Source organism: Symphodus melops, assembly GCF_947650265.1.
Source record: "Symphodus melops genome assembly, chromosome: 10".
NCBI lineage: Eukaryota > Metazoa > Chordata > Actinopteri > Labriformes > Labridae > Symphodus > Symphodus melops.
The window spans coordinates 25,542,299-25,564,798 of NC_136700.1; the positions used below are offsets into that span (position 1 = coordinate 25,542,299).

Sequence of the window (22,500 nt, forward strand, 5' to 3'; positions counted from 1 at the left end):
ATAAACATAATTATATGTTAAACCTGTGCAGTTAGCATTAGCAATTAGACTTACAACTTCTATAGCATAATGTACATAACCTGTGAGGAGAGAAAAACATGTGTTGGTTAAAAGAGACCTGTAAACAGTTAAAGAGCCTTAGAAACAAAGTGCTGACCTTTAGAAACTAGTTACATGTGCATGTACAGAGGTGTTTGAGGTAGTGCCAGAGGTGTGAGTACAGTCGTTAAACAGTCAATGCAGGGATGTAAATTGGCTCACCAACTTAAAGGAGCAGTGATTTGCATTAAGTGTCCTAGACAATAACCTGAAACCAGGAGTGATTAGGGTGATTATCATTAAAGTACCCAACTATTGAGGAGCAGATTAGCATTAAGTGTTGAAGACAATAGAGTGAAACTTGACCTAGTTAGGGTGATCATGTCAACCATTACAGATGTAGCATAACACAACAGTAGGATGAAACCAGACATGATTAGGGTGATTATCTTTAAAGTGACCTGTGCTCAGTAAGGTGACTATCAATATGCATTAAAGTGTCCAACTGGGGGCTGACTCTGAGGTCAGCAGTGCAGATGAGGAATGAGAAAAAAGTGAAAAATGAGTCCAGGGATCACCGTGCGCTTCTTCCCTGCCGTGACAGTGAAGTGTTGTACAGTCTTATGGCCAGGGGGACAAAAGAGTTCTTGAGCCTGTCCGTGGAGCACGACTGTGACAGCAGTCTGTCACTGAACATGCTCCTCTGCCCGGTGAAGGTGCTGTGCAGAGGGTGGTGTGTGTTGTCCATGATGGAGAGCATTTTGTCCAGATGGGGCCCCGTTAAGGAGGTTTCTCACTGTCGTTGCACATTTTGAGGCGATGCTATGCTTTAAAGTTTGTCAGCCATTGGGCCCCAAGTAGTTGCCTGCCTTGCTTTTTGACAAGCAGCACCTCTGCATAATTGTCCACAATAAAAAAAATCATTTGTTTCACACTTGTTGCAACAACTTCCTCGAGCACTCACAACATCCCACGCTAACTCAGAACCACTGTGACGTGAAGTGGAACATTTAGCATTTTAAATCCTCTCAGTGTGACATATCATAACCCCACATCACACAGATAACGCTCAGGAAGAGGAAACTACATGAAGTGTTATATTGCAACATTCATTTCATCGCACACACACACTTTGCCACTCTCATCGGGTCGAGACATGAACAACACTTCGGTAGAGGAACCACAGCCGCTTTACTCCGTGCTCTTTGGCTGTATTGTAGCGCTGGGTCTGCCTCTTAATGCCGTGTCACTGTGGACTCTGCTCAGACACCACAGCCTCAAATCCCCCAGTGTCGTCTTCATGGCCAACCTGGCTCTCTCAGACCTGCTGCTGGTGTTCTCGTTACCTCTGCAAGTCTACTTCTACGCCACGGGAACCTGGCCTCTGGGCAGTTTGGTGTGCAACTTGACTACAATGCTTTTTCGCAACAACATCCGCTCCAGCGCCTTCTTCATCACCTTCATCAGCGTGGACCGGCTGCTGGCTGTGGTTTATCCCCTGAGGTCACGCCTCCTTCGGACCTCGTCTTACGCCTGGAGAGCTGCTGCTCTCGTCTGGCTGCTTGTTGTGCTGATCAACATCCCAGAGAGTGTGCTCTTTTCAAAGTTTTTAAACAACTTAAATGTATCTTCCTGTTTTGAGTTTGAGCATCGTCCTATTACATTGATGCGTTACATTCAGCCTGCGCTGGTGTTCACCATGCTGGCTGTCAACATCGTGTGCACCGCTCTGGTGTCTTGGACTCTGAAGAGACGTCTGAATGACTCTGCCCGGGTCAACAACAAGCTGAATGTCATGCTGATTTTTGTCTTGAACCTGTTGATGTTCATCATCTGCTTTTTGCCTCTGTCTGTTGGTATATTTTTAAAAATGCCTACGATAACGCCTTTAAGATGTATCGCCTGTGTGAACTGCTGCCTGGACCCTTTTTTGTATTACTTTTGTCTCGATGCTTTCTGGAAGAAAAAAGAGGATGTGGATCTTTCAAGAGAACGGCAGTTAGAGGACATACGATCCCCATGTGTCGGATGTCAACATGTCAACATGTAAAATATGTTTGTTTATTGCTGTTATAGTTTGTGTGTCTGTGCACTGTATTTCCATGATTGTTGCAAAGTTCTCAAGTCAATGTATTAAAAATGGATTTGAAGTGCAACCTGATCATGAGTTACATGGAGACCTCCTGCATCAGGGGCGTGTCCAGACTTGATGGGAGTGGGTTGGTCTGTCTGGGGATGCAGGGTTGGCCTGAAGTGTGATGCGTCATGTGCAAAAGCTGCAGCTCTCAGAGCCGATGTTTCGTGGTGAATAAAAAGAGCCGACTCATCAAGTTTTCCATCATGTCAGAACTTTGTTTTCATTGGCCAGCCCGGCAGCATGTGAGTGATTAAAGAGTTTTGGTTCTGTTCTGTGGATTTATTGCAGTTTTTGTATTTATTTTTATTAGCATTTCTGTTTTGGTGCAATCCAAAAGTTTGATTGAAATATTGAACACAAGCAAATGCTACGGCAAAATGAGGCTATGAAAGGGCCTGTCGTAAAAACACTGAACGCAGTGAAAATGAATCTACAAAAGATCCTAAATGAAGAGCAGTTCATAGAGCCGGCTCTTCTTTGGGAGTCACAATATCTCAACAAAAACGCTCCTGCTGCATCATAGACGAGTCCCCACCATTCACATTTGGAGATTTAATCCAAAAAGTATTTGGTTTTCGATGGACTTGCATCAAAATGGTGACCACACTCTGACCCCGACAGCTCATTTAGCCAATTAGGAGCTTCGATTCAGCAAGCCTATAAATATGAATATTGTTGCATTTATCATTTAAAGGGGACATAATATGAAAAGTCCCCTTCCACAGTGTATTTGGGTAACCTGAGTGTCTATAAACCCACACATTTTGAAATAAATTCATCCATTTGTTTGTGGTCTGATTAAGTCTTACCACATAGAGGAAAAGGCTCCATTTTGTTTGTGACATCACAAGTTGGATTCTTGTAAACATTCCCCTCCCTTCTCCACCTCCAGCCTCGAGAAAAACTTTTGTGCAGATCCGCCATTTTTATTCTTTCTACAGAGGAGTGATGTCTTCTGGGAGAACTCAGGGGGCGGGGCTTATTGCATTTAAAGAGACACACACCAAAACGGAGCGTTCAGAGAGAGCTGGGTCACAAACCTCCTCTGCTGCTTGATTCATGTTATATTTGGAGCAAAGCTCAGAAACACTGATGTTTCATTTAGAGCACAGGGGGGCGCTGTTTGACAAGGTGAATAAGGGAGACAATATGTCCTCTTTAAAACATCCTGATGGCCGTTGAGGTAAACACGACAGAACAAGATGTAGAGTAGAGTCATTTTCACGACTTTATTCACAGACAGATTTCATTGGCAAACTAAATATACAGTTTGACATAGTTGTTTGTTGAACTAACATCCCATGTATTGTGCTGCCGTTACAGGTAGCACTGACTTTAATCCAGAAGATGGCCAAGATGTGAGGCGACATCACAGAGTTCTCAACCATCTGTTTAGTGTGTCAGGGCCTGAACACGTAAATCAATAAAACAAATCTCCCCCGTCCAGTGAGTGCCCATGATGACAACCACTGTGACGTGAAGTGGAACATTTAGCATTTTAAATCCTCTCAATGTGACATATCATAACCCCACATCACACAGATTACGCTCAGGAAGAGGAAACTACGTGAAGTGTTATATTGCAACATTCATTTCATCGCACACACACACTTTGCCACTCTCATCGGGTCGAGACATGAACAACACTTCGGTAGAGGGACCACAGCCGCTTTACTCCGTGCTCTTTGGCTGTATTGTAGCGCTGGGTCTGCCTCTTAATGCCGTGTCACTGTGGACTCTGCTCAGACACCACAGCCTCAAATCCCCCAGTGTCGTCTTCATGGCCAACCTGGCTCTCTCAGACCTGCTGCTGGTGTTCTCGTTACCTCTGAGGGTCTACTTCTACGCCACAGGAACCTGGCCTCTGGGCAGTTTGGTGTGCAACTTGACTACAATGCTTTTTCGCAACAACATCCGCTCCAGCGCCTTCTTCATCACCTTCATCAGCGTGGACCGGCTGCTGGCTGTGGTTTATCCCCTGAGGTCACGCCTCCTTCGGACCTCGTCTTACGCCTGGAGAGCTGCTGCTCTCGTCTGGCTGCTTGTTGTGCTGATCAACGTCCCAGAGAGTGTGCTCTTTTCAAGGTTTTTAAACAACTTAAATGTATCTTCCTGTTTTGAGTTAAGGAATCCTCCTATTACATTCATGCATTACGTTCAGCCTGCGCTGGTGTTCACCATGCTGGCTGTCAACATCGTGTGCACCGCTCTGGTGTCTTGGACTCTGAGGAGACGTCTGAATGACTCTGCCCGGGTCAACAACAAGCTGAATGTCATGCTGATTTTTGTCTTGAACCTGATTATGTTCATGGTGTTTTTCTTGCCCGGGACCTTGGCCGTTTTTATTCAAAGTTGGAGACCTGCTGTCACGCCGCTTATCTGCCTCGCCAGTGTGAACTGCTGCCTGGACCCTCTGTTGTATTACTTTTGTCTCGATGCTTTCTGGAAGAAAAAAGAGGATGTGGATCTTTCAAGAGAACGGCAGTTAGAGGACATACGATCCCCATGTGTCGGATGTCAAGATGTCAAGATGTAAAATATGTTTGTTTATTGCTGTTATAGTTTGTGTATCTGTGCACTGTATTTCCATGATTGTTGCAAAGTTCTCAAGTCAATGTATTAAAATTGGATTTGAAGTGCAACCTGATCATGAGTTACATGGAGACCTCCTGCATCAGGGGCGTGTCCAGACTTGATGGGAGTGGGTTGGTCTGTCTGGGGATGCAGGGTTGGCCTGAAGTGTGATGCGTCATGTGCAAAAGCTGCAGCTCTCAGAGCCGATGTTTCGTGGTGAATAAAAAGAGCCGACTCATCAAGTTTTCCATCATGTCAGAACTTTGTTTTCATTGGCCAGCCCGGCAGCATGTGAGTGATTAAAGAGTTTTGGTTCTGTTCTGTGGATTTATTGCAGTTTTTGTATTTACTTTTATTAGCATTTCTGTTTTTGTGCAATCCAAAAGTTTGATTGAAATATTGAACACAAGCAAATGCTACGGCAAAATGAGGCTATGAAAGGGCCTCTCGTAAAAACACTGAACGCAGTGAAAATGAATCTACAAAAGATCCTAAATGAAGAGCAGTTCATAGAGCCGGCTCTTCTTTGGGAGTCACAATATCTCAACAAAAACGCTCCTGCTGCATCATCGACGAGTCCCCACCATTCACATTTGGAGATTTAATCCAAAAAGTATTTGGTTTTCGATGGACTTGCATCAAAATGGTGACCACACTCTGACCCCGACAGCTCATTTAGCCAATTAGGAGCTTCGATTCAGCAAGCCAATAAATATGAACATTGTTGCATTTATCATTTAAAGGGAACATAATATGAAAAGTCCCCTTCCACAGTGTATTTGGGTAACCTGAGTGTCTATAAACCCACACATTTTGAAATAAATTCATCCATTTGTTTGTGGTCTGATTAAGTCTTACCACATAGAGGAAAAGGCTCCATTTTGTTTGTGACATCACAAGTTGGATTCTTGTAAACATTCCCCTCCCTTCTCCACCTCCAGCCTCGAGAAAAACTTTTGTGCAGATCCGCCATTTTTATTCTTTCTACAGAGGAGTGATGTCTTCTGGGAGAACTCAGGGGGCGGGGCTTATTGCATTTAAAGAGACACACACCAAAACGGAGCGTTCAGAGAGAGCTGGGTCACAAACCTCCTCTGCTGCTTGATTCATGTTATATTTGGAGCAAAGCTCAGAAACACTGATGTTTCATGTAGAGCACAGGGGGGCGCTGTTTGACAAGGTGAACAAGGGAGACAATATGTCCTCTTTAAAACATCCTGATGGCCGTTGAGGTAAACACGACAGAACAAGATGTAGAGTAGAGTCATTTTCACGACTTTATTCACAGACAGATTTCATTGGCAAACTAAATATACAGTTTGACATAGTTGTTTGTTGAACTAACATCCCATGTATTGTGCTGCCGTTACAGGTAGCACTGACTTTAATCCAGAAGATGGCCAAGATGTGAGGCGACATCACAGAGTTCTCAACCATCTGTTTAGTGTGTCAGGGCCTGAACACGTAAATCAATAAAACAAATCTCCCCCGTCCAGTGAGTGCCCATGATGACAACCACTGTGACGTGAAGTGGAACATTTAGCATTTTAAATCCTCTCAATGTGACATATCATAACCCCACATCACACAGATTACGCTCAGGAAGAGGAAACTACGTGAAGTGTTATATTGCAACATTCATTTCATCGCACACACACACTTTGCCACTCTCATCGGGTCGAGACATGAACAACACTTCGGTAGAGGGACCACAGCCGCTTTACTCCGTGCTCTTTGGCTGTATTGTAGCGCTGGGTCTGCCTCTTAATGCCGTGTCACTGTGGACTCTGCTCAGACACCACAGCCTCAAATCCCCCAGTGTCGTCTTCATGGCCAACCTGGCTCTCTCAGACCTGCTGCTGGTGTTCTCTTTACCTCTGAGGGTCTACTTCTACGCCACAGGAACCTGGCCTCTGGGCAGTTTGGTGTGCAACTTGACTACAATGCTTTTTCGCAACAACATCCGCTCCAGCGCCTTCTTCATCACCTTCATCAGCGTGGACCGGCTGCTGGCTGTGGTTTATCCCCTGAGGTCACGCCTCCTTCGGACCTCGTCTTACGCCTGGAGAGCTGCTGCTCTCGTCTGGCTGCTTGTTGTGCTGATCAACGTCCCAGAGAGTGTGCTCTTTTCAAGGTTTTTAAACAACTTAAATGTATCTTCCTGTTTTGAGTTAAGGAATCCTCCTATTACATTCATGCATTACGTTCAGCCTGCGCTGGTGTTCACCATGCTGGCTGTCAACATCGTGTGCACCGCTCTGGTGTCTTGGACTCTGAGGAGACGTCTGAATGACTCTGCCCGGGTCAACAACAAGCTGAATGTCATGCTGATTTTTGTCTTGAACCTGATTATGTTCATGGTGTTTTTCTTGCCCGGGACCTTGGCCGTTTTTATTCAAAGTTGGAGACCTGCTGTCACGCCGCTTATCTGCCTCGCCAGTGTGAACTGCTGCCTGGACCCTCTGTTGTATTACTTTTGTCTCGATGCTTTCTGGAAGAAAAAAGAGGATGTGGATCTTTCAAGAGAACGGCAGTTAGAGGACATACGATCCCCATGTGTCGGATGTCAAGATGTCAAGATGTAAAATATGTTTGTTTATTGCTGTTATAGTTTGTGTATCTGTGCACTGTATTTCCATGATTGTTGCAAAGTTCTCAAGTCAATGTATTAAAATTGGATTTGAAGTGCAACCTGATCATGAGTTACATGGAGACCTCCTGCATCAGGGGCGTGTCCAGACTTGATGGGAGTGGGTTGGTCTGTCTGGGGATGCAGGGTTGGCCTGAAGTGTGATGCGTCATGTGCAAAAGCTGCAGCTCTCAGAGCCGATGTTTCGTGGTGAATAAAAAGAGCCGACTCATCAAGTTTTCCATCATGTCAGAACTTTGTTTTCATTGGCCAGCCCGGCAGCATGTGAGTGATTAAAGAGTTTTGGTTCTGTTCTGTGGATTTATTGCAGTTTTTGTATTTACTTTTATTAGCATTTCTGTTTTTGTGCAATCCAAAAGTTTGATTGAAATATTGAACACAAGCAAATGCTACGGCAAAATGAGGCTATGAAAGGGCCTCTCGTAAAAACACTGAACGCAGTGAAAATGAATCTACAAAAGATCCTAAATGAAGAGCAGTTCATAGAGCCGGCTCTTCTTTGGGAGTCACAATATCTCAACAAAAACGCTCCTGCTGCATCATCGACGAGTCCCCACCATTCACATTTGGAGATTTAATCCAAAAAGTATTTGGTTTTCGATGGACTTGCATCAAAATGGTGACCACACTCTGACCCCGACAGCTCATTTAGCCAATTAGGAGCTTCGATTCAGCAAGCCAATAAATATGAACATTGTTGCATTTATCATTTAAAGGGAACATAATATGAAAAGTCCCCTTCCACAGTGTATTTGGGTAACCTGAGTGTCTATAAACCCACACATTTTGAAATAAATTCATCCATTTGTTTGTGGTCTGATTAAGTCTTACCACATAGAGGAAAAGGCTCCATTTTGTTTGTGACATCACAAGTTGGATTCTTGTAAACATTCCCCTCCCTTCTCCACCTCCAGCCTCGAGAAAAACTTTTGTGCAGATCCGCCATTTTTATTCTTTCTACAGAGGAGTGATGTCTTCTGGGAGAACTCAGGGGGCGGGGCTTATTGCATTTAAAGAGACACACACCAAAACGGAGCGTTCAGAGAGAGCTGGGTCACAAACCTCCTCTGCTGCTTGATTCATGTTATATTTGGAGCAAAGCTCAGAAACACTGATGTTTCATGTAGAGCACAGGGGGGCGCTGTTTGACAAGGTGAACAAGGGAGACAATATGTCCTCTTTAAAACATCCTGATGGCCGTTGAGGTAAACACGACAGAACAAGATGTAGAGTAGAGTCATTTTCACGACTTTATTCACAGACAGATTTCATTGGCAAACTAAATATACAGTTTGACATAGTTGTTTGTTGAACTAACATCCCATGTATTGTGCTGCCGTTACAGGTAGCACTGACTTTAATCCAGAAGATGGCCAAGATGTGAGGCGACATCACAGAGTTCTCAACCATCTGTTTAGTGTGTCAGGGCCTGAACACGTAAATCAATAAAACAAATCTCCCCCGTCCAGTGAGTGCCCATGATGACAACCACTGTGACGTGAAGTGGAACATTTAGCATTTTAAATCCTCTCAATGTGACATATCATAACCCCACATCACACAGATTACGCTCAGGAAGAGGAAACTACGTGAAGTGTTATATTGCAACATTCATTTCATCGCACACACACACTTTGCCACTCTCATCGGGTCGAGACATGAACAACACTTCGGTAGAGGGACCACAGCCGCTTTACTCCGTGCTCTTTGGCTGTATTGTAGCGCTGGGTCTGCCTCTTAATGCCGTGTCACTGTGGACTCTGCTCAGACACCACAGCCTCAAATCCCCCAGTGTCGTCTTCATGGCCAACCTGGCTCTCTCAGACCTGCTGCTGGTGTTCTCTTTACCTCTGAGGGTCTACTTCTACGCCACAGGAACCTGGCCTCTGGGCAGTTTGGTGTGCAACTTGACTACAATGCTTTTTCGCAACAACATCCGCTCCAGCGCCTTCTTCATCACCTTCATCAGCGTGGACCGGCTGCTGGCTGTGGTTTATCCCCTGAGGTCACGCCTCCTTCGGACCTCGTCTTACGCCTGGAGAGCTGCTGCTCTCGTCTGGCTGCTTGTTGTGCTGATCAACGTCCCAGAGAGTGTGCTCTTTTCAAGGTTTTTAAACAACTTAAATGTATCTTCCTGTTTTGAGTTAAGGAATCCTCCTATTACATTCATGCATTACGTTCAGCCTGCGCTGGTGTTCACCATGCTGGCTGTCAACATCGTGTGCACCGCTCTGGTGTCTTGGACTCTGAGGAGACGTCTGAATGACTCTGCCCGGGTCAACAACAAGCTGAATGTCATGCTGATTTTTGTCTTGAACCTGATTATGTTCATGGTGTTTTTCTTGCCCGGGACCTTGGCCGTTTTTATTCAAAGTTGGAGACCTGCTGTCACGCCGCTTATCTGCCTCGCCAGTGTGAACTGCTGCCTGGACCCTCTGTTGTACTACTTTTGTCTCGATGCTTTCTGGAAGAAAAAAGAGGATGTGGATCTTTCAAGAGAACGGCAGTTAGAGGACATACGATCCCCATGTGTCGGATGTCAAGATGTCAAGATGTAAAATATGTTTGTTTATTGCTGTTATAGTTTGTGTATCTGTGCACTGTATTTCCATGATTGTTGCAAAGTTCTCAAGTCAATGTATTAAAATTGGATTTGAAGTGCAACCTGATCATGAGTTACATGGAGACCTCCTGCATCAGGGGCGTGTCCAGACTTGATGGGAGTGGGTTGGTCTGTCTGGGGATGCAGGGTTGGCCTGAAGTGTGATGTGTCATGTGCAAAAGCTGCAGCTCTCAGAGCCGATGTTTCGTGGTGAATAAAAAGAGCCGACTCATCAAGTTTTCCATCATGTCAGAACTTTGTTTTCATTGGCCAGCCCGGCAGCATGTGAGTGATTAAAGAGTTTTGGTTCTGTTCTGTGGATTTATTGCAGTTTTTGTATTTACTTTTATTAGCATTTCTGTTTTTGTGCAATCCAAAAGTTTGATTGAAATATTGAACACAAGCAAATGCTACGGCAAAATGAGGCTATGAAAGGGCCTCTCGTAAAAACACTGAACGCAGTGAAAATGAATCTACAAAAGATCCTAAATGAAGAGCAGTTCATAGAGCCGGCTCTTCTTTGGGAGTCACAATATCTCAACAAAAACGCTCCTGCTGCATCATCGACGAGTCCCCACCATTCACATTTGGAGATTTAATCCAAAAAGTATTTGGTTTTCGATGGACTTGCATCAAAATGGTGACCACACTCTGACCCCGACAGCTCATTTAGCCAATTAGGAGCTTCGATTCAGCAAGCCAATAAATATGAATATTGTTGCATTTATCATTTAAAGGGGACATAATATGAAAAGTCCCCTTCCAGTGTATTTGGGTAACCTGAGTGTCTATAAACCCACACATTTTGAAATAAATTCATCCATTTGCTTGTGGTCTGCTTAAGTCTTACCACATAGAGGAAAAGGCTCCATTTTGTTTGTGACATCACAAGTTGGATTCTTGTAAACATTCCCCTCCCTTCTCCACCTCCAGCCTAGAGAAAAACTTTTGTGCAGATCCGCCATTTTTATTCTTTCTACAGAGGAGTGATGTCTTCTGGGAAAACTCAGGGGGCGGGGCTTATTGCATTTAAAGAGACACACACGCCAAAACGGAGCGTTCAGAGAGAGCTGGGTCACAAACCTCCTCTGCTGCTTGATTCATGTTATATTTGGAGCAAAGCTCAGAAACACTGATGTTTCATTTAGAGCACAGCGCTGTTTGACAAGGTGAACAAGGGAGACAATATGTCCTCTTTAAAACATCCTGATGGCCGTTGAGGTAAACACGACAGAACAAGATGTAGAGTAGAGTCATTTTCACGACTTTATTCACAGACAGATTTCATTGGCAAACTAAATATACAGTTTGACATTGTTGTTTGTTGAACTAACATCCCATGTATTGTGCTGCCGTTACAGGTAGCACTGACTTTAATCCAGAGTCTGGACTAAGGCTTTATACGTAGTTTACAAAACATTCTAACAGTGCTGCTTTGCTCATAGATAACACATGCAAAGGAAAACCAGGACGTTGTTTAAAAGTATTCACAGAGGCGATGGTTGAAGATGTGTAAAAAAAAAAACAACGGAAAAAAACCCTTCACAGCCTGTCCTAACAGCACGCGACCCGAACGCCAGCGACAAAGTCTGCCTTTTGATTGGTCCTCACTGCCTGCGAGCGACGTTGCGCCACTACTCTATTTCCCTCTCCGTAGCTCGTGTAGACGGACGGGACTGACACTAGCTCTTCTCAGTGGACACAGCTTGTTAGCGTGTTGTATGTTGTTGTGGAGATGGTGGTGCATTAATGATATTCACTTCCTTGATTAAAATGTTGAGCTTCGACTTCCGTCAGCGCCGCAGGAAAGCTTTTATTCCAGCTCAGCTCGAGCCGTCTTACTGCCGGGTTTAGTGTTGTGGTGTGAGTCAACGGCTCCTCAATACAAAGCAACAGCTTCAGATTGTCCACCTTCAGTACAAACACACTCGAGGACATAGCAGAGACGTCAATATGTAACAGGCGTGGTGTGGTCAGCGAGCGTGCTGTTAGCACACGGCGTGCATCTATGACTGTACAGTATGTTTAGATACTGAAGGAAAGAAGCTAATGAATAATGGTAGCATGAAAAATAACTACAATCTTCAAACCTGTGAATGCAATCTGATGCAACCTCTTTCTACATCTTCTTACTGTACATGAGCGTGCTTCTTTAGAAAGACGAAAAGCAGGAAGTGGAGCGAGGATTCAACAGGCAAGCAGGGGAGGGTAAATATGCAAGCAAGCGACGAGTCATCAGCAGTCACATGTTACTCTTAAAGATGTGAAGAAAGGGTTGATTATGTGAAATGTTTGCTCAGGAACAAGCGGTCATGCTCTGCACAGACGTCTGTGCTAACGAGAATCAAGAGACGGGAAACAACAAAGTACAGTCACCATGACAACACACGGAGACCGCCATCTCCCCAAACAACAGAGATACAATCCCCACAGGAAGTGAGGAGGTGTTGGAGTTGTGTTCATTACTGGCTTTAAGGACTGTGCTACAAGGAAAGTCCTGTGATGACACCAGCAGGTTAGTATTGCATCACATGTCGGGGTAAATATTACCTAAGGGACACAAAGAGAAACAAAAACAAAGGCAGGCTTCAAATAAAAACAAATCTTTTACAAAAGACATCGAACGAAAATTAAAAAAAAAGTAAAGTGCGACTCAGACGAGATGGGATCCACAGGAGGGCGCTACAGAGCGGGGGGGGGATGGAGATGTGCACGATGGGTGGCTCGTCGTGTGCGTTCACGCTTCGTCGCAGATCATCGTCTCCACCACAAACGTGTTCTCAAAGTGACGGATGTGGTGGCAGTCCTTCGCCTCGCGCTTGCTGATGCCTGAGAGGGAAAGAGGGCGAGACGAGGGATCAGCGCTCTCAAACCTGCACGTCTCATCACAACACGATGCATCCATGCCTCAAAGCGACACATTATATTGTCCGACTCTCCGGCTTTTACTCAATAAAGTGTTTTTTTTTTCACATTTTCCCCTGCAGCAGCAGAAACTTACGCCGACGGGTGAGACGGCGGCTCAAGCGGTACGTGTCCTTTCCATTGCACAGGCGGTTGATGAACGGTCCCAGCTGACGCAGGTTGTGCACTTTTCCAGTCACCACCATCTCTTCATGGATGATGTAGGTCTGAGGCAAGTATGTTCCCTTCTGCAAGAGAGACAAGTGCAATGACAACAAGTGTACAGAGAGAAACACTAAAGGGGGGGGGGGGGGGGGTTCCCATGTTGTGAAACCCACTTCTATCTAACGCTCCTCTGTCAGAGTACATCTCACTTCACTACAGATCAAACTTTTGTCCTCCCAGTTGAGGCGTTCAGGAGGCGTCCTCAGCAGATCTCGACTGGCTCCGCTGGATGTGAAGGTGTCGTGGCTCTACTGAGAGTCCGAGCTCCCGACCCGTCTCTCCAGCCGCCCACTGGAGGGAACTCACCGGCCACCACGTTCTTATTCTTTCTATCACTACCTCAGCTCGACTGGTTCATAAAAAGCTTGGTCTACAGGCGTTTAAGCTCTGCCCCACTTTCACCAGGTTTTTTTTTTGGTTATATTTCACTTTAGATCGGAAACCGCCAAAGGCAAACATCTGGAACAGGAAACAGTGGCGGCGGTGTTACCTTGACGTTGATTAGAAGCTCCCAAAGGTTGCGTGGCGGCATCACGATGGTGGTGTTGAGCTCGATGACGTAGCACTTGTCCAGAGCGATGTCGTGGTAAGCAGTAAGTCCCTTCAAGAAAAAGACAAACATGAGCACAAGGTTTGTTTTTTTATGTTTCGATTCTTCTTCTTGTAAAATCGGAATAATTGAGGCGAGGTATCCGGATCATACGGCCGCCATTTTGGACAATGGACACTCATGTGTTGCATGTGTGTGTTTTGGTCCTCACTCTGTGGAAGTCGTGGATGATGTCAGCGGGGTCGCTGCCCCCGAAGTGAGGCACGGGCACGCTGATCTTCTCGTAGTTGTCGGCCAAGTAGATGCCAACATTCTCCTCCAGCTCCTGACGCCCTCGCAGTGGGGCGTACGCAGAGTCTTCATAACGCACCCTGCAGTGGAACAGGTTCTCCTCTGGGATCTGCATGCACAACACACACACACACACACACACACACACACACACACACACACACACACACACACACACACACACACACACACACACACACACACACACACACACACACACACACACACACACACACACACACACACACACACACACACACACACACACACACACACACACACACACACACACACACACACACACACACACACACACACACACACACACACACACACACACACACACACACACACACACACACCAGAATGTAGATCAACACACCAGCTGCAACTCTTAAAAACAAGTCTGCAGCTGAAATATTCCTCTCATACAGGACCGACCTGAACAACATGAAATCTGAGACGAGGGCTGGAACTGAACCAACGTAAAGATCCCGTATCCTCCTCACATTCACCTTTCATGATGTCAGCCAGTGAAACCTGGAGAGCAGCTCTGCATGACCTGCAGCTTTAATCTTCTCCTTATTGATCTGACACTGGTGTCAGTAAAAACCCTGACTGCAGCCTCTGTTTCGGCTGCTGTCTCTTTAATTCCCCCCTCCCCCATATGCTCACTTTCCTCTGATTGGCCAGCTCTCTGGAAGTCTTCTGGTAGGCAGAACGCTGCAGGGCTGCCAGCGGAGGGCTGCTCTCCAGTGCTGGGAGAAAGAGAGTCTGTGTACGAGGTTTCACCGGCTCACGTAGAGGCGAGAAGCCGCCTCCTGAAATGCTTTGTTTTGTATCGAGGAACTATCGGCTGATTTGTGTCGTTTAGCGCCCTCTACAGCCTCCTCCTGGGATTATTCCAACATTCAACACGTCTAACTTTAACTTTGCCCTTGTTTGGCGTGAGCAGGCGGCCTGGGTTCAAATCCAGCCTGTCGCTCCTTTCCTGCATGCCAATCCCCACTCTCCATCTCTGTCCACTGTCCATCTCTGTCCACTGTCCATCTCTGTCCACTGTCTCCTATCTCTCCCATAAAGACACAAAAAGCCCAAAAATAAATCTTAAAAAAAAAAAAAAAACACAAAAAAAAAACGAGGTCATAAGTAATTAATAATATCTTGTCATAATAACCAAATCTTACATGAGGTATAAAGTAGTAGCGGTAGACATAAATGGAGGCAAGGACCAGACCAGCCATGAACACGACCAGGCCGAAGGTCAGGCAGCACAGGCCGTTGAGAGGAGACTTTTTGGGCCGCAGCGGCAGGACCAGCTCCTCCTCATCCTGGAAAACACAAAAATAAAGACTCAAACGGCAAAGTGGAATAAATAACACGGAGCAGAGCGGAAGGATGAGAAGAGAGGAAATCTAGTTGGAGATGGTGAGCGAGACGCCTACAGTCTAGCATCCCATCTGACGCTGCCACGCGTCCAACCTGTGTTGGCACAGCGACACTACGCTCAGATAGTAACGACTCAGCGCTCCAGTTTACTGAAAGAATGACGAACAGAGAAGTGTCTGAATGAGTGCTGGAGCTGAGCTGAGGGATGGATCTGCAGGAGAGTGGTTTGCTATTCTTAGCTGTGAGAATGAGGATCAAACGATTACATGACAAAAGAAACAGCTACTGTAAGAGACTCCAGAGGACAGCGCTGAGTCCTCCTGTCTCCAAATGTTGCATCATTTAAAAAAAAAAAAGATTTACAGTTTCACAGTCTTGTGTATTTCTGCACCTCAATGGACACTGTCTGTTCTGTGTGTGTTCAGCGTGTCAGAGAGAGAGAGACAGAGAGAGAGAGAGAGAGAGAGAGAGAGAGAGAGAGAGAGAGAGAGAGAGAGAGAGAGAGAGAATGGGCAGACGGATAAGGTGGCGACTGTGTTTGTGTGAACACGCTCTCGTCTGAGACTCTGTGTTCTCCCACCACACGGAGACATAGGAGAACTCTTTCACACCATGAGGCCCGACAAACTCCTGTTCAGAACATCTCAGGGAGAAGATTTTAAAGACACAGCCACGCCTTCCCAAAAATACCATTTTGGCTAAATTCTCTTTAAATGCACGCCTCATGTCCTACATGTGACTGTGTTCTCCGTCACGGAGGGGGACAAGGTCATATATCTTTAAGGGAGGTTGAGGAGGATGCTAGGGTGCTGCGACTGCAAAGTTAAGGACTCTGCTCCGTGCTCTCCCTCCATCAGAGCTGGGAAAAATAATGATGCATGCACTGCAAGCATCCAGCCTCCCTGCCATTTTGTCAGCTGACTCTTATACATTTGTAGCATTGAACCCTCTCTTAGGGAAGTCATTTAAATATCACATTCAACATTTATCCCCCATATGTGGAAGCATTGGTATAATTGCCATTTGCCTATTTTTTAACCTGTGCGTTGCTGTATGTTTGTTTGTTGCTGTGTGTCTTTCTAATGGACCTTGAGTCTTTTCAATAAAGAATTATTATATATCCCCCATAATTAAATTATTGACAGAGTGAATGCAACTTCCCCAGCAAAATCAGAGATAAGCACTCTTTATTTGCTTTCTGCTTCCTCGTCCTAAATGAAGAGCATGCATGTTAAAGAGACTTGCAAAAGGAGGCTGAAAGCATCATAGTAACGGCTTGTTTTGTTTGCAGGTAAATGGCGACAGACGCTGTCAAAATGCCCTGCTGTGCATGGCTGTGCAGGTGCTGCCGTGCAGACGAGGCAGGCAGGGGAGCCCGAGCTCTGCAGGACGCACATCCTGGAGTAGTGTTGTGTCAGAAGGACAAAGACAGAAATCATTGAGAGGAGATGCACAACAGTGAGGGACGCGTTACTCACCATCGGATGAGGAATGAGGATCTCGGTCTTGTCGCCATCGTTGTCCTTCTCCACTTTCTGTCCCGAGACAGACTGGAAGCTGATCTTCACCATGGTTCGTCAGGCTGCAGGCTTCCCCTCTCTCTCTCTCTCTGCGTCCGTCCGTCTATGTGAACAAAAGCTGGACACCTTCTGGATGCGTGCAGCTCGTCGTCAGGATGCTGCTCCTCTTGTCTTCTTGTTTCTGTTTCATCCAACCGGAAGTGAGCAGCTCCCCCCCCCCCCCCCCCCCCCCCCCCCCTCTCTTTATTCCTTACTGCGCCCTTAAAGGAGCATTTCGCAGCTGTCTGAGCAGCTACAGCATCACAGTGAAAGTGACGCACATCATTTTAAATAGGTGCACATTTATCATCACCTGCGGAATCCCTTAAGTCCCAAAAGGTCAAGGTGTGCACAAAATCTCACTTTTGTGCACAATATAATTAATATAACCTTTATTGTGTGGCTAAGATAATAAAGAGGGGCTCCTAGTATTACCTTAATATTTACAGTCTGAGAGCACGACATATTACATTTTTAACCATCATATATGATAATTAACATCTGTTATTCTGACCAGATGAAACTGCTGACACTGTTTAAACCCAGCCTGCTTTTAAAGGTGTGTGAGACATCAGGGGCTTTTCCAGACAGCCTCAAGTGGACACTCGAGGAACTGCAGTGTCATGCCCTTCTTCAGAACCTGAGGTTGCTGAGGAGGAGTGGATCAACTTCAGGTGATGAGTGTTTCTGTTGTGACAGTTCATCCTTCTGATCAGATGTTATTACAGAGGAAATATTGTTCACTCAGAGAAACTTTAAAGGAGAGAGGCCTCTTCGCCTGTTACAGAATAAACTTTTTACTCCTGCATTTAAGTAAGAGTTTTAGAAATAGACTTCTGTATTTAAAGTCAAAGGTTAATTCTTAGATAGGACAGTGAAGAGTAAAAGGAATCGGACCCAAACCCGGGTCGCTCCCAAATACAAAATCAGCAAAATGGATCTCGTAGGCTATTAACACTGGGTGAGTAAAAACCAAGCTTCTATGAAATATAACGAGTTGTTATATGTGATGTTATGCACACTTAAAGAAAATGAACACAGCTTTAATTTATTCCAAATGTTTTTGTTTCTTTATTTCCTTTGCAGGGCCCGGGCCTTTGACACTTCTGAAAGCACCCACACGCTCGACACGCTGGAAAGTTAGTCAGCGTCCAGCCGAGAGTTCAATTTGACATTTCAACGTTGTTAAATATTGGAAAAAAAGTAAACAATTCCAGTACAACATCTCTAGTACAGCATCATGCAGAGCCAGCGGAGGAACATGCACGTTCAATGTGTTTGATGGGAGGAGCCGAGGACGATCCGAGCGGTGCTGTCGAGACGCCGGCTCAAATTTGTTTTTGTTCAGCACCGTGAGGACGGCCCAACATGCTCCAGTTACTCTGCTACCCACAATGCTTTACACTCAATTGTACTGGAATTATAATCCCTGTGAAGAGGGAGGCTCAAACAGGAAGAGAAAATTAAAGAGTCATATTCCACGTCGTGTCCTCAGAGAGGAGTTCACTGCTGATGCACGCTCGCCGCGAGGCCGCGCGGCGCTCCGTTGACCCTCGCTGAGAGGCGAGAATGAGAAATAAAAACGAGTTAATGAAAGCGTCGAGGGGCGGGAGTCCCTGCAGCCCTCGACTCCGGGTTAGCTGATGTTGATCACTCAGCGCCTCACAAAAGTGCAAACACACACACACAGGGTTTAAACACCGCCGCCTCTAATGCTCACACTCCTGCATGTTCAAAATGTCGACGAAGAGAAGGGAGAAAAGAAGGTTAACAGATGCAGAGCGAACACCGTGACATTCCTCTGCTGCACACAATGTCATCTCATCTGTGAGCTGGTCCTCGCTTATGTACAACGCAGCCCACCAGCAACCATTTCAGCAGTAAAATGCAAAAACAAAATCACTTAGCTTGTTTCTTTTACGCTTTAAAATGATAACAAATTAACCCAAAACCTGGTGTTTAAGGTAATATATATATAATATATATTCATATGTCGAGGTTAAACAAAAATCTACAAAGCAAAAAAAAAAAGAAAAAAAAAAGGCATATATGTACATGTTCACCCCGTCCCCAAAAACAATGAAGAGACCTAAACGCATCCGTCACGCCCCTCGCTCCCGACCTCGCGTGCTTCAAAGTGCTGCGTGGAAAAACAAAGGAGGTTAACGCTTCTGTGTCACGGCCTCACAGAGCTCGTCCAAATCTATTGTTAAACTGAACCGCTGTTGTTGCTTTTTTTTTTGGGGGGGGGGGGGGGGGGGGGTGAAGGCTTTAGGTAGGAACGTTAGCGGTTGTTGTGATGCACGTGCGTTTCCCGGTCTGTGAAGCGTGGGCGTCGGAGCGAGCAGGCCGTCACCCGAGTCCAGCCGTGGAGATCTATCGTCACATTTCAAGGCATGCAACAAACACACCAATGTTCAACTTCACTCGTACCATTCCCATCCCGAGGAGTTCGCCCATGTAGTTTCAGTGTGTGTGTGTATGTGTGGTTTTTATGTAACACATATGCGTGTGTGTAAACGTGGTAACTCTATCAGGAAGTCTGCTTTGTTTAAACTGACACTTCCTGTCACTTTGCTTGTCTTTAGAATACACTTTTACTGTCTCAATGTGCAAGGAAGCAGCAACATCTATTATTTCTTTTGTTCGTTTGAAGGATTAAGACTTAAAAAAAAAAAAAAACGTTGGAGGAGGAGGAGGAGAGGAGCGGGCCACTTCCTGATACGTTGAAAAGTTGAAGATGGGTGCGTTGGTTATCTCATGTTTCCTCGTTTTTTTTGTGTGTTTTGTTTTGTTTTGTTCCGAAGCCGGAGCAGCAGCTGCTGAAGGATCCGTCAAGCGGACATCGTCTGGGTGTTGGTCCAGACAAGGCCCTGGTGGCTCCCCGCCCCCCCCCTGCACTGGTACCAGTCCTCAGGCCTCCTGAGGGGCGGGCCTCTTGAGGTCCCTGATCTGTTTGACCAGGTAAGTCTTTTCATCGTTGAACTGTTCGTCCTCCGTCCTGTCGTTCTGGAACTTGCTGAGAAACTCGATGAGTTTGGTCTGGTTCTTCAGCAGGATGTCCAGGATGGGCTGAGTCTTGTTTGGGTTGGCCACAAACACCTGGCAGTGGAGGAAAGCGGCGAGCGTGTTAACATGAGCAGAGATGGTGCACGTGTGGTACAACTGAGAGGCGTCTTAATTCTTACCTTGAAAACATGGAAAGCCTCAAACTGGATGTTACGGCTTTTGTCCCTCAACAGATTCATCATGAGTTTGAGATTTTCCGGCTTGCTGATGTATTTCGTCATGATGGTGAAATTGTGCCGGTCAAGAAGCAGCTCCCCCAGTAACTAGATCCCCGGGACAGAGGGAGAAAAAGATTCATTTGTGGGACAGTCAAAAACAAGACGGAGCTTTTCTTCTCATCGCGCACACGCCTCATGCAAAACGAGCGCACAGCCAGCGCTTCTGCACTCGGAGAAAAAAAGACACCGCAGCTGTCTCCATGTTTGTTTGTATTTAAAATAGTCATTGTGGCTTCTGGATCATCAAATGCATGAAACTAAATGGTGCATTAAATGAGGACAAAGACATTAACCTGGTAGAAAAGCACTGAATAATAAAAATCAATCATCATAATAATAAATTAAATAAATGTTTGTACCGGCTGCCACCACTAGATGGCAGTGCTGACACGTTGATGGAAATGGAGTGCGGTGCAGAAATCCAACACTCAGCACAGCTCGTCTTTAAATAGCTCACAAGAAGCAAAACACACAAGAGACGTGTTTACTGGCAGCAGCAGGTCGCTTACCTTGAGAGACTGACGTTTAGTCACGTAGTTTTCTGAGTGGAGTAACTTCTCATATTCGCTGAAGAACTACAAAAAAATAAAAAAATAAAAGGAGAGTCAGGGACAATGTAGAGGGGGGGGGGATCTGCCAAGTGGTGGTTTTCATGCAGCTTCTACTTCGTGTATAACAACACGATGACAGGAAAATTAAAGACTCGCCCTCGCAGACTGTCATCGGCTTTGTTTTCAACGCCTACAAATGATGTCAACAGTGATTGGCTGGGGATTGTCGGGGACGCTGCGAAAGCCACAGATTCATTTTATGTAAGCGGTAGGAATACCGTCATACTTTTAAAAAAGGAAGAAGAAAAAAGCTCAATCCATTTAAAGGCGCAGTGCGTGACACGGCTCAACGGTGATCCCGTTAACTTTCTCCACAGTGGTTTGGTTTTTGAGCGATGATGTCATGACCATCACAGGTAGACCGGCTGACCACGAGCTGCCCGAGTGTGAGACGATGGTCAATGCGATTATTCACGATCTCAGGGAAAAGAACTACAGTACCCACAATCATAGCGTCACGGCAGCATCTCTGACTGCTGGAGCTCGCTGTTGCCATGGCAACGTTTCCCGTGAAAGTAGTTTATACATTCAACGACACAAACTATAAGACGTGACGGTCACACGGTAAAAACGACTGACGTTACACAGAAGAAGAAGAGGTTTCATTCGCAATGCATTCTGGGATGTGGAGTTCCTTTATGTAAAAAAAAAAATAATAATACACAGTACCTTTGCCTCTGTTTTGGTGTGAAATTGAATGTTTTGGGGTTCAACAATAATTGTGTTAGCTTGTTGTCATGGTTACGGGCTCCAATCTCTCGATGTAAGGAAACGTTATGAAACGTCAGAGGAGGATTTACGTTCTTCTGGAACCAGAACCGCCAAACAAAAGTGGGCGGTCCCCCCGTTGATCTCGGTGACGATCCGGGTGTTAACGCGTTAACATTTAGACGAATGAAGGTTACGTGATGGAACGCCATCCCAAAGGGTATAAACCTTTACGAAGACGGGAACCTCGAGTCTTCTGACCACTCAACGCACTTTGAAGAACAACTTCACAAAATAACGTTAGGGGTAAAGCTGACTTCAAAGGTGAGCAGTCAGGACTCGTACTCGCCCTCTTTCACAGAGCGGATTGGAAGTAATCCATGAGTCTCTCACCCTGTCGTAATGTTGCTCCAGGAACTCTGCACTCAGTAGCTTGTGTCTTGTGAGGAGGTCCTGGAAACAGACAGTTCAGATTAGAAGCAAACATTTTGGTTGTGACTCCCTTTCAAGGCTCGTGGCTCTGCCCGAGTCCGTGCAGTCATAAAATATCAAACATGTCAGAGAAAGCATCCGGGCGCCGCTGATCCTGCCTCAGTGTACACTTGCTGCATTACACGCCATCAGGCTGACCTTTGGCTCCGACAGCCGACTTACTTTGAAAGTGGCGAATGCGTCCGAGGCGATGTCGAAGGTGGACATCTCCACGTATCTGAAGAAGTCGTAGAACTGCTCTGAACACAGCGTGATCTTGGCCAGCGGTTCGTGTCTGATGCACTCCCTCAGCATGATCCCGCAGTTCAGGGCGATCTCTGGAGACTCGTACCTACACACACACACACACACACACACACACAGCAGGAGGGACTCGTCATCACACTGGCATTTTCTCTTCCATGAAACTGAACTACGGCCACTTAAAGGACGGGAAGTTTGGCAAAGACTATTGCATCACGCCCAACTCTAAGATACTCAGA

At 45.8% G+C, this 22,500-nt stretch overlaps 6 protein-coding genes across 7 annotated transcripts in view; 4 read left to right on the forward strand and 2 right to left on the reverse strand.

The window, feature by feature from the left end:
- Positions 1 to 1,195: 1,195 nt before the first annotated feature.
- LOC306830051 (lysophosphatidic acid receptor 6-like) lies at positions 1,196 to 2,089 on the forward strand (the record flags this gene model as incomplete). The annotated part of the gene is made up of 1 exon (XM_079353272.1): positions 1,196 to 2,089. The coding sequence occupies one exon, from the start codon at positions 1,196 to 1,198 to the stop codon at positions 2,087 to 2,089; it is 894 nt and encodes a 297-aa protein (XP_079209398.1).
- A 1,723-nt stretch (positions 2,090 to 3,812) lies between these two features.
- LOC306830052 (lysophosphatidic acid receptor 6-like) lies at positions 3,813 to 4,712 on the forward strand (the record flags this gene model as incomplete). Its single annotated transcript, XM_079353273.1, has 1 exon — positions 3,813 to 4,712. The coding sequence occupies one exon, from the start codon at positions 3,813 to 3,815 to the stop codon at positions 4,710 to 4,712; it is 900 nt and encodes a 299-aa protein (XP_079209399.1).
- A 1,723-nt stretch (positions 4,713 to 6,435) lies between these two features.
- Positions 6,436 to 7,335, forward strand: LOC306830053 (lysophosphatidic acid receptor 6-like; the record flags this gene model as incomplete). Its single annotated transcript, XM_079353274.1, has 1 exon — positions 6,436 to 7,335. One exon carries the CDS (start codon positions 6,436 to 6,438, stop codon positions 7,333 to 7,335), a length of 900 nt encoding a protein of 299 aa, XP_079209400.1.
- A 1,723-nt stretch (positions 7,336 to 9,058) lies between these two features.
- LOC306830054 (lysophosphatidic acid receptor 6-like) lies at positions 9,059 to 9,958 on the forward strand (the record flags this gene model as incomplete). The annotated part of the gene is made up of 1 exon (XM_079353275.1): positions 9,059 to 9,958. The coding sequence occupies one exon, from the start codon at positions 9,059 to 9,061 to the stop codon at positions 9,956 to 9,958; it is 900 nt and encodes a 299-aa protein (XP_079209401.1).
- Positions 9,959 to 11,245: 1,287 nt separating this feature from the next.
- On the reverse strand, positions 11,246 to 17,092 carry LOC306830213 (integral membrane protein 2C-like). The gene is made up of 6 exons (XM_079353549.1): positions 16,840 to 17,092; positions 15,160 to 15,303; positions 13,893 to 14,081; positions 13,622 to 13,732; positions 13,004 to 13,154; positions 11,246 to 12,831 (listed from the first exon to the last, which is right to left on the reverse strand). The coding sequence occupies exons 1-6, from the start codon at positions 16,930 to 16,932 to the stop codon at positions 12,740 to 12,742; spliced, it is 780 nt and encodes a 259-aa protein (XP_079209675.1). The 5' UTR covers positions 16,933 to 17,092; the 3' UTR covers positions 11,246 to 12,739.
- A 2,053-nt stretch (positions 17,093 to 19,145) lies between these two features.
- cab39 (calcium binding protein 39) overlaps positions 19,146 to 22,500 on the reverse strand; it is a 10,977-nt gene continuing 7,622 nt past the window's right edge. For both annotated transcript variants that reach the window (XM_079353636.1, XM_079353637.1), the window contains exons 5-9: positions 22,181 to 22,349; positions 21,920 to 21,979; positions 20,717 to 20,782; positions 20,109 to 20,252; positions 19,146 to 20,022 (exon numbers count right to left, since the gene is read on the reverse strand). In XM_079353636.1, coding sequence (XP_079209762.1) covers positions 19,834 to 20,022; positions 20,109 to 20,252; positions 20,717 to 20,782; positions 21,920 to 21,979; positions 22,181 to 22,349 — 628 coding nt within the window. In that variant the 3' untranslated portion in view covers positions 19,146 to 19,833. The remainder of the gene's footprint in view (positions 20,023 to 20,108; positions 20,253 to 20,716; positions 20,783 to 21,919; positions 21,980 to 22,180; positions 22,350 to 22,500) is intronic.

Bases quoted from the DNA above. Each gene is read 5' to 3' on its own strand.
- LOC306830213 (XM_079353549.1), bottom strand. From the start codon at position 16,932: ATGGTGAAGATCAGCTTCCAGTCTGTCTCGGGACAGAAAGTGGAGAAG. The intron at 15,304-16,839 runs GTGAGTAACGCG...TGTGTTTTCCAG, and splicing joins TCCTCATTCCTCATCCGATG to GATGAGGAGGAGCTGGTCCT. The intron at 14,082-15,159 runs GTAAGATTTGGT...TTGTGCATGCAG, and splicing joins GCTACTACTTTATACCTCAT to ATCCCAGAGGAGAACCTGTT.